Source organism: Chelonia mydas, chromosome 19, assembly GCF_015237465.2.
Source record: "Chelonia mydas isolate rCheMyd1 chromosome 19, rCheMyd1.pri.v2, whole genome shotgun sequence".
NCBI classification, from domain to species: domain Eukaryota; kingdom Metazoa; phylum Chordata; order Testudines; family Cheloniidae; genus Chelonia; species Chelonia mydas.
In genome coordinates this window covers 19,348,925-19,366,872 of record NC_051259.2, presented here as the reverse complement: position 1 = coordinate 19,366,872, position 17,948 = coordinate 19,348,925, and the positions used below count along the sequence as shown (strand labels likewise).

Below are 17,948 nucleotides of genomic sequence, written 5' to 3'. Positions count from 1 at the left end.
AAGAGTTATCTTTCACTTAAGAAGACAAGGGAAACCAGCACTCATACTTCTGTGGAAGGGCCTGACTGGGAGACATTCAGCCATTTGGATGAACTAAATCATCTTAAACAAGGACTGTGCCTTGCTAGATTAAGTTTTAGACTTTTAGATGCATGTTTTCACTTTTATTTGCCTGTCACCATCTCTACCTTGGTGTTTTTTTTTTACTTGGCGTCACTTACATCCTGATAAACTTTTTATTTTTTAATCTAAACCAAGCCAGTGCTGTGTTTTCTGTTTAAAGAACAAAACAAGTGATCTAGGAGAGGGCTGGATACTTCAGGGTAGACAGTTTTGGGGAAATTTGGGAATGGGGTATGTTTGGGTCACTTGGCTAGTAGTAACCAAGGCTGGTGGAGACCAGAGCATGCCTGTGGTGTAACAAGCAGGATGCTGAAGTCAGTGTTACTGAATGAGGGCTGCTTATCCTACAGACACTCAGTGCTTGCTTGTGTGGTGGCTGCGAGCAGCAGAGCATTTTAAGGCACCCAGGGTTACAGAGCTGGCAGTAACACAACCTCTCACTGGGCTGGATTGCACCACAAAAGGTGACATGACCATGGAAAAACTGTTAAAGCTTAGCGCAAGTTCTCTTCTAAGTATGTGACGCATGTAGATAGAATGGAGATACATTTGAATTCTTGTGGTATGTGTCTAGCTATTGTCAAATATTGCAGTCAAACAGCAAGAAAGGGAAAAGAGGTCTGCATCAAAATTTTTTATTTGTGCATTCTCCTTTTTATTAGTCTTCAGCAGCATAGTCACGAAGTATGGAGTCTTTTTGATGAAGAGTGATATGAGTGACTCTGAAAGTGAAGCTAATTCCATTTCTTCATCTTTTATTAAAATTTTGCTACTTCATCAGCTTCAGCATTGAAAACTCCTGCTCCTGGAAAGTCTTCCAGTGATCATTACATAGGTTTTAAGAGGTTTTTTGAATAGCTTGTCCCATGACCAGAAAAACAAATTCACCATCTATTTGCATATGGTTGAAAACCATTATTTAGGCTAGAATTTTTTTTTATAAGTTGCATCCAATTTACAAAGTACCAAGTAGGAAGCTGCTTGCAGGAAGACTTCTGGATGCTGAAGCGGTTGATGTGAAAAAGTGAATTGGTCTTATTTTGCAAACTCCTCCCATGTCTATAGTGTCTGGATGTGTGGAGTTCAGTCACTATGAGATTGTCAACTCTACAGCCAGTATTTTATTCACTCAGTTGTGCACTGGAATATCACCACACAGTCCTATATAGAATCATAGAATATCAGGGTTGGAAGGGACCTCAGGAGGTCATCTAGTCCAAGCCCCTGCTCAAAGCAGGACCAATCCCCAATTAAATCATCCCAGCCAGGGCTTTGTCAAGCCTGACCTTAAAAACCTCTAAGGAAGGAGATTCCACCACCTCCCTTGGTAACGCATTCCAGTGTTTCACCACCCTCCTAGTGAAAAAGTTCTTCCTAATATCCAACCTAAACCTCCCCCACTGCAACTTGAGACCATTACTCCTTGTTCTGTCATCAGCTGAGAACAGTCTAGATCCATCCTCTTTGGAACCCCCTTTCAGGTAGTTGAAAGCAGCTATCAAATCCCCCCTCATTCTTCTCTTCTGCAGACTAAACAATCCCAGTTCCCTCAGCCTCTCCTCATAAGTCATGTGTTCCAGTCCCCTAATAATTTTTGTTGCCCTCCGCTGGACTCTTTCCAATTTCTCCATATCCTTCTTGTAATGTGGGGCCCAAAACTGAACACAGTACTCCAGATGAGGCCTCAGCAATGTGGAATAGAGGGGAACGATCACATCCCTCGATCTGCTGGCAATGCCCCTACATATACATCCCAAAATGCCATTGGCCTTCTTGGCAACAAGGGCACACTGTTGACTCATATCCAGCTTCTCGTCCACTGTTACCCCTAGGTTCTTTTCTGCAGAACTGCTGCCGAGCCATTCGGTCCCTAGTCTGTAGCAGTGCATGGGATTCTGCCGTCCTAAGTGCAGGACTCTGCACTTGTCCTTATTGAACCTCATCAGATTTCTTTTGGCCCAATCCTCCAGTTTGTCTAGGTCCCTCTGTATCCTATCCCTACCCTGCAACGTATCTACCTCTCCTCCCAGTTTAGTGTCATCTGCATACTTGCTGAGGGTGCAATCCACACCATCCTCCAGATCATTAATGAAGATATTGAAAAAAACTGGCCTCAGGACCGACCCTTGAGGCACTCCACTTGATACCGGCTGCCAACTAGACATGGAGCCATTGATCACTACCCGTTCAGCCCGACAATCTAGCCAACTTTCTATCCACCTTCTAGTCCATTCATCCAGCCCATACTTCTTTAACTTGCTGGCAAGAATACTGTGGGATACCAGGTCAAAAGCTTTGCTAAAGTCAAGGAACAACATGTCCACCACTTTCCTCTCATCCACAGAGCCAGTTATCTCATCATAGAAGTCAATTAGATTAGTCAGGCATGACTTGCCCTTGGTGAATCCATGCTGACTGTTCCTGATCACTTTCCTCTCCTCTAAGGGCTTCAGAATTGATTCCTTGAGGACCTGCTCCATGATTTTTCCAGGGACTGAGGTGAGGCTGAGTGGCCTGTAGTTCCCAGGATCCTCCTCCTTCCCTTTTTTAAAGATGGGCACTACATTAGCCTTTTTCCAGTCGTCCGGGACTTCCCCCAATTGCCATGAGTTTTCAAAGATAATGGCCAATGGCTCTGCAATCACATCCGCCAACTCCTTTAGCACTCTTGGATGCAGCGCATCCGGCCCCATGGACTTGTGCTCGTCCAGCTTTTCTAAATAGTCCCGAACCACTTCTTTCTCCACAGAGGGCTGGTCACCTCCTCCCCATACTGTGCTGCCCAGTGCAGTAGTCTGGGAGCTGACCTTGTTCGTGAAGACAGAGGCAAAAAAAGCACTGAGTACATTAGCTTTTTCCACATCCTCTGTCACTAGGTTGCCTCCCTCATTCAGTAAGGGGCCCACACTTTCCTTGACTTTCTTCTTGTTGCTAACATACCTGAAGAAACCCTTCTTGTTACTCTTAATATCTCTTGCTAGCTGCAACTGCAGGTGTGATTTGGCCTTCCTGATTTCACTCCTGCATGCCTGAGCAATATTTTTATACTCTTCCCTGGTCATTTGTCCAATCTTCCACTTCTTGTAAACTTCTTTTTTGTGTTTAAGATCAGCAAGGATTTCACTGTTAAGCCAAGCTGGTCGCCTGCCATATTTACTATTCTTTCTACACATCGGGATGGTTTGTCCCTATAACCTCAATAAAGATTCTTTAAAATACAGCCAGCAATCCTGGACTCCTTTCCCCCTCATGTTATTCTCCCAGGGGATCCTGCTCATCAGTTCCCTGAGGGAGTCAAAGTCTGCTTTTCTGAAGTTCAGGGTCCGTATTCTGCTGCTCTCCTTTCTTCCCTGTGTCAGGATCCTGAACTCGACCATCTCATGGTCACTGCCTCCAGGTTCCCATCCACTTTTGCTTCCCCTACTAATTCTTCCTGGTTTGTGAGCAGCAGGTCAAGAAGAGCTCTGCCCCTAGTGGGTTCCTCCAGCACTTGCACCAGGAAATTGTCCCCTACACTTTCCAAAAACTTCCTGGATTGACTGTGCACCGCTGTATTGCTCTCCCAGCAGATATCGGGGTGATTGAAGTCTCCCATGAGAACCAGGGCCTGTGATCTAGTAACTTCTGCGAGTTGCCGGAAGAAAGCCTCGTCCACCTCATCCCCCTGGTCCGGTGGTCTATAGCAGACTCCCACCATGACATCACCCTTGTTGCTCACACTTCTAAACTTAATCCAGAGACTGTCAGGTTTTTCTGCAGTTTCATACTGGAGCTCTGAGCAGTCATACTGCTCCCTTACATACAGTGCAACTCCCCCACTTTTTCTGCCCTGCCTGTCCTTCCTGAACAGTTTATATCCATCCATGACAGTACTCCAGTCATGTGAGTTATCCCACCAAGTCTGTTATTCCAGTCACATCATAATTCCTTGACTGTGCCAGGACTTCCAGTTCTCCCTGCATGTTTCCCAGGCTTCTTGCATTTGTGTATAGGCCCTTGAGAAAACTTGCTGATCGTCCCTCTTTCTCAGTATGAGGCAGGAGCCCTGCCCTCTCGTTTGCTCCTTCTTGTGCTTCCTCCCGGTATCCCACTTCCCCACTTACCTCAGGGCTTTGGTCTCCTTCCCCCGGTGAACCTAGTTTAAAGCCCTCCTCACTAGGTTAGCCAGCCTGCTTGCAAAGCAGTACTGATCAGTTAAAAAATATAATCAATCAATTGGGTCCATGGAAGGTTTTGGGTATTAACAATGCAGCTAATATGAAAGCTGCTTGGTATCTAACGACTTCTGTGTTATGGGTGTGCTGCCCATGCAATGCATCTCTTCATCAGTGATGTTGAAGATCTGGCAAGGTTCTCATCATGTGTCAAATGTAAAAAGCATTGTCTAATTTTTCAAAAACAAATAGTAATTTTCATTGTCATTTAGTACAGCACTCAGTTTCATCCACACTGAATAATCCCTTGTTGTATTCAGTGGGCATCTTCTATTAAGTGTCTCAAAGATCTTCAGATATAAAAGCAGGCTTCTCAGCCAGCCTCTGAGGAAGGGTGGCTATGTGTTGTCCCCAGGTAATCCACACTGATCTTTTTGATGACTGTCCTTCGGCTGCAAAACTCATTTTCATTGTTTGAACCACTCAATCCACTCAGAATATTGAAAATGATAGTTCTACACTATCTGATTCCAAGAACAAGTTCCTAAATGCTAGGAAATATATTCTGTGAGAATACGGAACACAGTCCACTTACAAAAGCTGAAGAGAAAAATATAACCGATTTAAAATATCATGGAAGAATCATGTGATCTCTCCTGCACATAATGCTGCCTACTGCTGTATTAATTTAGATGGAATAAATGGGATGAAGTTGTTAACATAACTTAAAAAAAAAGTATTTGTGGCACCTTAGAGACTAACAAATTTATTTGAGCATAAGCTTTCGTGAGCTACAGCTCACTTCATCGGATGCATGCCATAAGTAACATAACTTAGTCACTGTCCAATATAAACAGTGTTAAACAAGGTTCCGGGTTTGTTATACGGAGACTTCGGTCTGCTTAGTACCATGACACAAACACCGTGACAATCCTTTTAAGCTTTTATTAAAGAATCAGAAAAGATACAAACAAGGAAGTACTTAGAATTATAGAAGATTAGGGTTGAAAGAGACCTCAGGAGGTCATCTAGTCCAATCCCCTGCTCAAAGCAGGACCAGCCCCAACTAAATCAGCTTCTTACAGTGCAGTGTCAACTTGTGCAACTTGTTGCCAGGGGATGCTGTGAAGGCCAAAAGTGTTTATAAAAAAAAAAAAAAAAAAAATTCATGGAGGATAGGTCCATCAATGACTATTAACCAAGATGGTTAGGGATGCAACCCCATGCTCTGGGTGTCCCTAAACTTCAATTGCCAGAAGCTGCAACTGGACAACAGAGGATGGATCACTGGATTATTGCCCTGTTCTGTTCATTTTCTCTGAGCGTCTGGCACTGGCCACTGTAAGAGACAGGATACTGGGCTAGGTGGACCATTGGTGTGATCCATTATGGCCATTGTTATGTTCTTGAGGAAAGCTAGTTAAAGCATTTAAAATGTAAATTATCAGGTAAGGATTTCATTTTAACATTTCTTGTTCCCTTTCCCTTTAGCTGAAGAGAGTTAGTTGAGATGAGCTGAGGCTAGTACTGCTGTTAGTTTGATCCTGTTTTATCTCGAGCGGTTTTTGGGCTTCATCTGGAGGTGGGTAGGGGTGGTGATGTCATCTGGATTCCTCTCTATGGCCCAGTCTGGCTCGGATATCCCTCAGGATTGGGATGAAGAATGTCCAGTCTCCCAGTAGACTCTGTCTGTTGGGGCAGGCAGCTAGGCTGATGAAGCTCGCATCAGTAGCCGTAGTCTTTTCTTCCATATTCTTCTCCCAAAGTCTCTTTCTTTAAGGACCCGGTGATGAGTGGCATAGTCCATCCACTAATTAAGCCTAATATCCTACACACCAACTTTCATTCATTAATTTCTAGTTCCATATCTTCTGCTTCTACCAAGCATGATTTCAACATAGTCCTTGAGTTATTTTAACATGGCCTTTTTTGTTTGGACTAATTTTAGGCTTTGGTTCTGTTGTACCTGCTTGTAACATTCAATTACTCGTGGGGGAATTCTGTGCTAAAAAATTAAAAATTCTCTGCACAATATTTTAAAATTCTGCAGAATTCTGAATATTTTGTCAAAATAACACAGTACAATTACCCCCTGTCCCCATGTGTCCCTTCATTCCCACTCCGATTCAGCCCCTGGCTCAATGCTGTCACCCCACTAGCGCCTGTGCCAGTCTGTGTCCCCCTCAAAGCCCTGTGTGTGCTGCTCTGTCTCTTCCCCCCCACCCCCGATATCCTGTGTCTCCTCACCTGGCCCTATGGGCAGGGCACTGTGAGGAACGCAGCTTCTGACTCCTCCCTCTCCACAGCTGGTGGCTTTGGGCTGTCTGCCCTCTGTTCTGGCTCCACAGCAGCCCCTAGTGGGTGAAAGGTTTAATTGCAGCACCTCCTCAGAATCTATTTTCTGTGGGGCAAAAAAAAAAATCTGTGGGGGACATGAACTTTGCACGTGCGCAGTGACACAGAATTCCCCAGGAGTATTCAGTATTGAAAACAACTTGGCATACTTTCCATCAACATTTGTCATAAATAGGGCCCTACCAAATTCACAGTCCATTTTGGTCAATTTCATGGCCATAAGATTTTAAAAATTGTAAATTTCATGCTTGCAGCTAATTAAATCTGAAATGTCACTGTGTTGTAATTGCAGGAGTCCTGGCCCAAAAAGGAGTTGTGGGGAGGTCACAAGGTTGTTGTAGGGGGGCTTGCGGTACTGCTACCCTTACTTCTGCACCGCTGCTGGTGGCAGCGCCGCCTTCAGAGTTGGGCAGATGGAGAGCGGCGGCTGCTGGCTGGGAGCCCAGCTCTGAAGGCAGAGCCGCTGCCAGCATCAACGCAGAGGTAAGGATGGCATGACATGGCATTGCTGCTCTTACATCTGTGCTGCTGACTGCAGAGCTGGGCCCTCAGTGAGCAACTGTCACTCTCCAGCCACCCAGCTCTGAAGGCAACACAGAAGTAAGGGTGGCAATACTGCAACCCCCCTAAAATAATCTTGTGACCCCACTGCAACTCCCTTTTGGGTCAGGATCCCCAATATGATAAACACTGGTCTCCCCCATGAAATCTGTGTAGTATAGGGTAAAAACACAAAAGAACAAATTTCACAGGGGGAGACCAGATTTCACGGTCCGTGATGTGATTTTCATGGCTGTGAATTTGGTAGGGCCCTAGTTATAGGTGGTTGTATCTTACGAACTTTCATGTACTTTTTACAGTTGCACTTACCACTAGGGTAAGTTCGTAGGCCCAATTATCACAACACTGCCTTCTTGAACCATGCTTCCAGGCTAAGACTTTATTGCTAAATTTGATTTAGTTTGTGACCTCATAGTGGCTGTTGAAAATGTTAAAGAATATACAAATGAACAAACAATTCTGATGGAGGTAGCAAATCGGGGCTGCTTCTTGCATTATGGTCAGTTGGAAACGGTGTAGAATGCAATCCCAGCAGTTGAATCAAAGCTGCTCCTTCATCATGGTGGAAACGGCTGTGTCGTCCTTGCACGCTAGTCACAGTGATAGAAATTCTTTTAACACTTCTGTGTACTGCATGTGCAGAATGAAACTGTTTGGTTTGGGGAATCATCCATTCAAAACCTCCACTGCTGGGAAGCTGACTGTATATCATCATTTAACATTAGAGAAGAAAATGGAAAATGAAGAGGTGACTCCATATTCATCAGATGAAGGAGATACTGATGAACTTGATGACAAAGATATAGATAATGGAAAAATAAGATGCTTGGAGAGTTGGCCTGCTGCCTACCATCTAGCATAAGTTCATTTTATAGTTGCTAAGTGTTTTATTTCTGTTTAATTTAATTTTTTTCTTTTCTTTTTGTAACTGTTCAGTCTTAAACATTCACATTTAAATGCTAAGCTAACATTGCTCAAAAGAATTCTTTTTAGAATTTCATTTCATTTTTTTGCCTTTTTTGGAGTTAAAATATCTCAGTTAATTAACTTGATTTTTGTAATTAGGCTTAGCCTTAGATACTCATGCCTGTTGGAGACCATAATGTGTTACTCTTTTTTGTTACTGTTCCAATAAATTGTTACTTTAAAATTTTTGACTAATGTTTGACTGGTCAGTTGACTGATTTGTTTTTTGGACCGGTCAAATGCATAATCCTACTCTACATGCTTTTGAAAATTGCACCATGAGGCTATAAACCTAACTGGAACTTAAACAAGGCATTTTTGAAGAAAATTCATGTGATATTTTCAAAAGTAGGAAGATTTGCAGTTGGCACTCTCATTAGTTGCCCCAGCATACAAACGCAGTGATGGGCATTTTCTACTATGCATGAGCCGTGATCCATATTTAAACATTCATAACTCAGTTATTACACTATTTTTAAAGGTAGGAAAGCACACTACACCTGAGACCTATGTATGTTCCATACTTCACATTTTAATGCTGAGTTGTTTCTGCAATATCCTACAAATAGAAAGTTGCAGTGATTTTTTTATATATTTTTTTTTTAAAGTGGAGCACTGTTTCACCCTCCTTCTCAAACTTGGATGGTTGAAGGATTTTGTTCACTGAGAGACAAATCAAATATAGAAAACTCGAGCACAAAATGTCAGTATTTAGAGGAGCATCTAGGGGAGGTCTAGAGCGTTTTGCCAAGCAACATACTTTAAGGACTCTAATGCTTGAGTCATGTGGATGCAAAAAAGTCCTGAATTTTCTCTTGCTGAGTTACTCTGAAAATGTCTCCCAAGGACTTTCTCAAATCTCCCCCCCCCCCCCCCCCCGGGGGTTCATATAAAAATAAATAAATAAATAGATAAAATCATCTTTGTATTGACACTGGACATGGAAACATTCAGATGATGAAGTTAGGGGGGTTCCAAAGAGGATGGAGCTAGGCTGTTTTCAGTTGTGGCAGATGACCAAACAAGGAGCAGTGGTCTCATGTTGCAGTGGGAGAGGTCTAGGTTGGATATTAAGAAAAACTATTTCACTAGGAGGGTGGTGAAGCACTGGAATGGGTTTCCTAGGGAGGTGGTGGAACCTCCATCCTTAGAGGTTTTTAAGGCCTGGCTTGACAAAGCTCTGGCTGAGATGATTTAATTGAGGTTGGTCCTGCTTTGAGCAGGGGGTTGGACTAGATGATCTCCTGAAGTCTCTTCCAACCATAATCTTCTATGATTCTTCTATGAAGTTGTCAAAAAGCTGAGTGAGAGAAAATTGCATTTAAAATGGGGACTCTGGCAATTTTTAGCTCCTCTCTAGTATAAATATAGCGGGGTCTGCTGTGTTTTTTTTCCATTGCAGTTAGAACAATTACTGGTGACGTTTGTGTCCCCAAACTTTGGTAGATTCTTGAGTGAGACACTGAATGTGATTCTGTCCTATTTGCATTTCAGAGCGGAAAGCTGTTGTATGCTTCCCTGACCAGTTTTGGTTTGTAATGAACACTCTCCTCCTAATTCTAGGTTTTGCTGACACAAAAACTATAATATACAAACAAGGGTGAATATTTGTGTATAGAGAATACATAATATGTTCTAAGGATTTTATTCATGAGAGTTTGGGATGGCCATCACATACACAAATTATACAGAGGAACTGCTAGACTATTCGAAATGTGTAAACAGTGTATGCTCGTATTTCCACAATCTCTTCACCCATCACAAATACTCCTACACAATTGTGTGTGCTTGCACTTTCATATCTCATTAAACCGAACCACTTGGGGAAAGATGGGTCCTGTAGTATGTTGTCAAGGTGTTTTTTTTTAAGTAACTTTTTTTTTTTGATTGGGAAAAGGGAAGTGAACTTCAGAGTTGAGGATGCCCTGCTGACAAATCTGATGTCAGCTTCCTCTTGTTTAGGCTGGGAATTCTACTGCAGTACTACTGGACGGGATAGGTGTCTCATGTAGTCAGGACCCAAACCAGTTGGGGCTTTGTAGCTTGAGACCAACATCTTATATTTTAATTAGGAACAAACTGGAGACTAATGCAGACCATGGAGCACAGGTGTAAAGTGCTACCTGTATGAAGTGACAGGCATTTGCTGCTAGCTGAAATTTCCAAGTGGACTTCAAATGTGGCCCCATTTAGTAATTCTGTCTTCAGATGCCATACTTAACTGTGTCAAGATCTAAATCCAAAATAGGGTTGCAAACTTCTCTTGCCAAATGGTGTAAAAAGCACAATTGGACACTTCTGCTACCAAATATATCCAGAAATTGGGAAAAGCTTGGATTTTGTCAGTTTTGGGTTCTGCTTCTCTGTTGTCCTGCACTTTGACATCAGTGCAAAGTAAGTTCAGTCTCTGTGAAGTTCTACTATTTTGAATTGAATATTTTACATAAAACTTTACATAAAACTAGGGCCGTAAAGCTAAAGTCTTCCCACAATAGGAAACCTAAAGAATGGCTTGACATTGCTACTGTGAGAGAAGGGACACTTCCCAATGCTTATGTAGAAAATGCGTACAAAGAGCATAAAATGAGGAAGAGGGGACGAATTAGACCCTCATACTCTTGACTCCCACATATCATGAGTAGGTATAGCGGGGCTAGCAGTATTGCCTATTGTTAAGGTTGCTTGACGTTTCCAATTATAAGACTGTTTTCAGTTGCTTATAACTTTGCAGAACTTTAACCATTTGGGCTGAAATTTTCCATGCCAAGTGTTTGCCTAAGGCTGAAATTCTTTTTGGAAAGTTTCCGCTAAAAAAGTTCAGCTGTTATCAGAAATCATGCTGGGGAAAAATGTTTTGCTCGTTTTAAAGCATTCTTGTCACCTTTTCTTTGAACAGCTCTAGCACCTCCATGCTTTGATGAAGGGATTTGACATTTGGCAGGCGTGGCAGGTGGTCTGTGTCAGGGATGTGTTTCTTGCTGTCTCTGAAAATCTGTCTAAATTTGATGAAATTAGAAGTCCTTTGAAAAATTGCAGTTTGTGCATGATCAGAGGTTTCTTTAATTTTAACAGTTAAATCTCCAGTTCTGTCATTGCTGAGCATACTTGAACAGCTCCTAGTGGTGACCAGACTGTTCATGTGCTATTCTCAGAGGCCAGGGCTACAGGGACAAAGCTAGATGTTCCATGTAATGGCTGCTTCCAGCTGCTCCAGAGTGGGCCGGCCACTGAAGTTGAAAGCAGGGTGCCAATCTCTCCTGTACTCTCAATGCCTCGCCTCTTCCTCCCCCTCCCCCCCGTTTGCACCCAGACATCATGGAGGAGGAAGCCATCTGACTTGAACACAGAGGGAATGAAAGCCATACCAGGAAGTAGATTGAGACAGAGAAATCTGGCGAGATGGTCTGGAAAGGGGGAGAAACTGGGAGGATAGGAGAAGATTAGGACTGTGCTTTTCATCTTTAGATCTCAAAGCACTTTACAATGGACATTAGTCTTATTATCCCTGTTTGTAAAAATGGGGAAGCTGAGGCACTGGAAGGGCAAGGAGACTGGGAGCTGGTGAGGGTTTGACTGAGACTGCCTGGACAAGGAGACTCAGACCATGAGTTTGGGGATGGAGGCAACTAGGGTTTGGAATGCTGCTCTGGATGCTGGGCAGTCACTTAAACCAAACTTTTCATAGGTGGTCACTAGTTGTGTGATCCTCATTTTTGGGCTGTCTGACCTGAAACTTTTGGGGACAAGGTGGGTGAGATCTTTTGTTGGACCAACTTTTGTTGGTGAGAGAGAAGCTTTCGATCTTACACAGCTCTATGAAAGCCATAGAAAAAACTCACGAGGAAAAATAATTGTGTTCACAGCATGGTTTGATTAGTGTGCAGTAAATAAGGATTAAGGTCACACATTAAATAGTGAGGATAAAACAGTGTGTTGAATAGCTGCTCCTTAAGTAAACACTGTCCATTTTGTGCACTGAATGAGATGGGTCTTGGGTAAAAGTAGTATGTGATCATGTAACTAAAGATTACCATAATGCATGTGCACAGGGAGGCTTAATTCTGGCATTTTTGAGTGCTTGGCTTTACAACTGTAATGTTCTTTTAAGATTGTGTGTAATATTAAATCGGATCTGGAACATTGTTGTTAATTTCAGTGGACATGGATTAGTGTTCTCAGTGTAGGTGAGATGGCTAAAGGTGTAAGATAAATACAGTTTTATCATAATGACCTTGCAGCTGATTGCGTGGATAGCGCTACTACATATGTGATGTGTGTATAAACACAATGTTACAAAGAAACTACATTGGAAGGATGCTGGGGTTGCAAAGTCAAGCACTCAAAAGTTGCGAAATGGCTGTGCAACCTTAATTTGGCTTGCTTGTGTGTGTGTAATCATTTATTATGGAAAGTGTTGTGGCACTTCCATTTTGGGACCTTAATGCGTGTTTTCATGGGCTTTCTTGTAAATAGGATGGGGAGATCAATGATTATATGTGTTTTGTCTTCTTTGAGATGGTATGGGGAAATAAAGCACTGCATTCAATCATACTTTAAGAATATCAGGACGGTATCATAGAAAGATAAGTCTGCGTTATATATAGTTTTTAATTCTTGTCTATGTGACAGCTGTACAAAAACTTAAATTCTTCTTTTGAGTTCTTATGAGTTGAAACTTCATTACAACATTAAAGATTTTGTGTGTGTGTATTTTTCTCTCTCTCTTTCTAAACACACATACATACTGTTTTTGTTTAAATACAGTTGCAGCTTTGGTTGGACAACCCAAAGATTCAGCTGACATTCGAGGCAACTCTTCAACAGCTAGAAGCACCTTATAACAGTAAGTTGACAATTTTTCAGTGAAACCTCATTGCTGCTGTTTGTCAGTCTGTGCTGAGAAAAAGCTGTTTCAGATCAAGAAGACCCTCAGCCAGGTCCCAAACAATTGTTTCTTCGGTTCTTAGAACCATAATGTTTGACTAGGAAAGTGGAGTCCATTGGGTGTTTGACTATAAAATTGGGAAGAATGTTTATTGGATAGCTGTTTAAATCAGATGTGGGAGCACTTCTAAAATTACTTTCTGAACATTTCCAAGCAAAAGTGAATTCTGTCAAGTTACAGTTCCTCACAGAATAACTTCAGTCTAGAGATAGATTAATCTTATGAAAGAGAAGCAAAAATTAATTTATAGAGAGAATCTCGTGTGTTACAGTGTTTGCTGTTTTCAGTGGTTTACCAGTTGTGCCGAAGTGAATCTTAAACATGAATATATCCACACTGCATGAATTTGGTTCCTAAAGTAAGAAATGCAGTCTCCCTCTATAGTGGGAAGATGTTTGTGGAACACATGCGGTCATTGGAAAATTCTCAGAGTGAGTGTAAGAAATCCCTCACTTGGATTTCTACTTCTCCTCTGGGGCTTGGCCAGAATGTTCCAAGATCAAAGTTCTGAACCTTTAACACATGTTATTAGCAACTGTTTCTACTGCTGCCTCCTCGTCCACCTTTGACTAGAACAGTTCCTTTCTGCAGCTGTTAATGTAGCCTCTCACTCTACAAGGCAGCACGAATAGAGGACGGGGAGATAGCATAGCAGACAGACACACACACCCTGTGTGTGTGTGAGAGAGAGATGCACAAGGCCCCTTTATGTATGCTGACCCCACTCCAAGTACACTGCCTTTTTAAGTAGATCAGCAAGTTGAGACCGCACCTGCTGCCAGGAAGCTCCCTCCATCCCGAGCCCTGTTGTGTCTCTTCTCCTCCCCCTGCTCTATGGAAATGGGATAAGCAGGGGGGAGGGGGACACCCTGACATTAGCCTCCCCACCCCCCACCCTCCACACAGCAAGCAGGAGGCTCCGGGGAGCAGCTCCAAGGCAGAGGGCAGGAGCAGCACATGGTAGTGTGGGGAGGGAATTGATAGTCTGCTGGGCGGCTGCTGCACAGGGAACTTAGGGGAATGGGGAGCTGATGGGGGGGGGCTGCTGATCCACGCTGGTTCCAAGCCCCCACCAGCAATTTTAAATGAGAATGTTCTCTAATTGATCAGCAACGTAACAATGAAACAATGTTAACTGGGACGACTTTAAGTGAGGAGTTACTGTATATTCTTTTGCCATGGGGCTTGTAGTTCCTGTGTCTCAAACACAAGCTTCACAGCACATGGAAAAGCCTTAGAGTTCTTTGTCCATAGGCATGCCCCTACATGGCTTGCTGACTCATCCGGTGTAGTCCCTGGTCTTTCAATGGGTTTATTGTACAGCTGATGTCCCTTGATGGACCATCAAGCAGGCTAGGCAATGCCAATGCCAGTCTGTCTGAGGGTGTCACCCAGATGCACAGCACAAGTTTGAAATACAACTATATACCCTACTTATCTATAACTTATAATGCAAAGGTGATACAAACATATAAACAAGATTATCATACTAGGCAAATTGTAACATTTTTGCAGATACCCTACATGGCATTTCTGGCATGACTCATTGCAATTTTACAGTATTGGTATCCATAATATTCTAAAGCGTCTCCCATATTCCATACAGTGTCACAGGGAAGACAAAGGAAGTTCAGACAGGGGGAAACAACCAGAAGGGAATATCCTTATACCTGTCTCCTGAATTTCAGCTGGAAATGTATTTCAAGGGGGGGACTGACACTATGAAAAGAGGGGACAAACACCCCAAGGCACCCCTCCCTCTCTCTCCCCATCACATTCACAGCACCTGCAATAAAAAAAGTAAGGAGGTGAGCACCATCTATAAGTAGCATACAGACTGCATGGAGAGGAAGGAGTAGGCTTCCCCCTACTGAACATGCTTACATGGGGAGTCTGGTGAGAGTCAGGGACAGTGCTGGTAGCTCTCTTGGTGTGTCTGAAGTAGAGGGGAACTGTGAATGATAGAATCTCAGAAAAGAATTAACTTGAATTGGACTCCTATAACTTAGCAGGAATATGTGAAAAGGAAGAGAGACCTGGTTTATTAGCTGCCTGTAGCATCATGACTGGACCCAGTTCCCCAATCAAACATCTGCAAATACAAAAAATGTATTTAGTCTCTTAAAAATATATTCCACACTGTCTGGAGTGCTCAAGTGCTGAATGGCAGCAAGGCAAAGGTGCCTCCCCAGTGCCGGTAGGCAGCTGCGCTGCACACTGGATAATCAAGGAAGAGTTAGATGATCCCTTTGGTTCCTAGTGCTGTGGGTCCTGCAGGGCCATGCAAAGCAGCTATATCACTGTTCACCTAGAGTATCAAAGTGGGGAGTGAAATTTGCACAGTAAATGGTCTCTTACAGTGATGCACATGGGTGGTGTGAGTGTGCTTAGTTTTATTAAAGGTAGGCATCAGTCTAAATATTTCTTCATCCTATGTAATTCCATTAGGCCATCCAGTACATGTCACTCTGGATTGTTTTAATAAAGAGAGTAATTAAAATATATAATTATTTAACCTTTCTTATTCTGTAGGTGACACTGTGCTAGTTCACAGAGTGCATAGCTATCTAGAGCGTCATGGCCTAATCAACTTCGGTATCTACAAAAGGGTAAAGCCTCTACCAAGTAGGTTTACAAGTGATTTCAAATTAAGTAATTTTCTGTGATCTGTGGGCCCAAAATGTACCTTATTTTTAGCATCATCATATTGGAACACTAGTAAAGGCTTGAGAAGGGCATGCAGTTTGGAGTTCTTGATTTGGCTTCCAAAATTTTCCTTTTTGGCCAAAATTTTGCATTTTTTTCCTCAGCCCAAAGCTGAATTATCTGAAAAATTTGAAGATGTTATATTTATAGATATTTCTGTCATTCATCGCCACAATACGAGTGCTGCCTGTCCTGTATTTGAGTTACTTTGGAGTAAAAAATGTTTCGCAATGAATATTTCAGACTTTTTATTGTTTGTGTGTAACACTTGGAATTTAAAACTTCCAAATTTGTCATGTTCTTATTCCCAGTGAAGTGGCTGAGAAATAAATTCAAATTTTATTGTGCAAGAACAATACATTTTCCTTAGTTCTATGAAGTTGTGTATAGCTTTTCTATTTTATTTTTTTTATAGAATCCTTTAAAGATTTCCTCATTGGGTGGGGGGAGCTCTTTTCCAGTATAGTTAAAGCAATACAATTTTATATGTAGACAACCCTTGTGTCATCTCTCAAATTACTCACCCGTTCTCCTCAGTTTGAGGATCCTGCACTAAGTGTTGTTTTTCTCTTCCGTTTTCCCTATGCTGCATTGTTGTTTTTATACTTTAACAAAATATTTTGCTGATTGCCTTGCTTTTGGGGATCCTACTTCCTGCATAATTGAGGGACTGTTTGGAAGGTTCCAGGAAGCTGAGAGTGTTGTAGCTGACAGGTGGTACATGATTGACCTGTCAAAGGGAGGGATGTTGTGCTAATTCACCTCCACTGACACTACCTCAAAGGTGCACAAATCTTAGTGCAATGTGAGTTTTTGCTTGGGAGCACAAGCCAAAGAGGAAGACTGTTGTGGCTTCTTTGAAGATCTCATATTTAAAAATAACTTTCCCTTTTAAAACGAAACCACCTCAGTGTCCATGTAAGTCTGCATCTTGTCCAGATGCAGATCAATGTGTATAGATTGCAGATTGCACTTTCAAACCAACATCTGACCCAGCCCTGCCCAATGCTTCCGACTCCTCCATGAAAGAGAGAAGGAACCAAAACACCCTCCTTCAGAATGACAAATGAGCTGATTCCTTTGCTCAGCTGCACAATCCTCCTGGAACTGCCTCTTTCCCCAGAGTGGGAATGTCTGATAGGGAGATCCCTCCCAGTTACAGATATCCTCCTGGCCCCAGTGCCCTTGTGTGAACATGCAGTCTAGGGTCTCTGTTCAGGTGACTGTTGCTATTAACTTTCTACCTAGATTGTGCTTTACCTGCATTTTTCTGCTGGCTACTAAGTGCTGATTATATTTAATTCAGAATTATACAGATTTTTCCTGCTAACTAGCTGTGATGAAGCAATCATAGCTACATTTTACTCTTAGACTGTTTTTAAAATAGACTTCCATCCTTACTAATTTCAGGACTAAAATTGAGCTTGGACTCCTAGGCTTGCACCAATACACAAGTCTATCCTGTAACTTATGCTTTCATTTCTCTAGCTAAGAAGACTGGCAAGGTGATCATTATAGGTTCTGGAGTCTCTGGCTTGGCTGCCGCTCGCCAGTTGCAGAGTTTTGGGATGGATGTCACGCTTCTGGAAGCCAGGGTATGAACTTGCTGCTCAAAGAGAGAATTTAGCTTATGAAACAAACTTATTTAGCCAGTCATTACAACTGATAAGACACTGATACGATTGAGTGCCTTGTGACAGCATGCACAGGGAGTGGTGAACTTGTGGCTGTGACCATTGCCAATCCAGATGGGCAGCTAGGTAGCTAGACCTACTTCAGCTCAGAAGCAGGAATATTCAGATTTCTTTGTTCAGTGCACCAGCCCCTGCCTCTTAAGAGAGTGTGGTGGTGCCATCATTCTTTTTTTTTTTTGTAGCAAGAGCTGTAGTCAGTGCCGTCATCTCACTCTTGTGTAGTCCAGAAGATCATTAGGCAAGCACTTAACAAATACCCCTTTCCACCAAGATTGAGATGGAATTCTTTGGGCCAAGGGTGCACATTTAGGTAATTATCCATGCAAGGGTTTGTGTTCCAAAAAATCTGCTTCCTTGAGTAGTAAGTCTTGTGATCTCATTTTCGTTCCTTCAGTTCCCCCCAGCAGTCCATACAGATATAACAATCACACACTGCAGCTATAT

At 42.5% G+C, this 17,948-nt stretch overlaps 1 protein-coding gene across 6 annotated transcripts in view; it reads left to right on the top strand.

Moving 5' to 3' along the window:
* The window catches only part of KDM1A (lysine demethylase 1A), a 170,891-nt gene that overhangs the window by 28,511 nt on the left and 124,432 nt on the right, over nucleotides 1–17,948 (top strand). For all 6 annotated transcript variants that reach the window (XM_043532231.1, XM_043532230.1, XM_037881554.2 and 3 more), the window contains 3 exons: nucleotides 12,924–13,002; nucleotides 15,637–15,729; nucleotides 17,299–17,405. In XM_043532231.1, coding sequence (XP_043388166.1) covers nucleotides 12,924–13,002; nucleotides 15,637–15,729; nucleotides 17,299–17,405 — 279 coding nt within the window. The remainder of the gene's footprint in view (nucleotides 1–12,923; nucleotides 13,003–15,636; nucleotides 15,730–17,298; nucleotides 17,406–17,948) is intronic.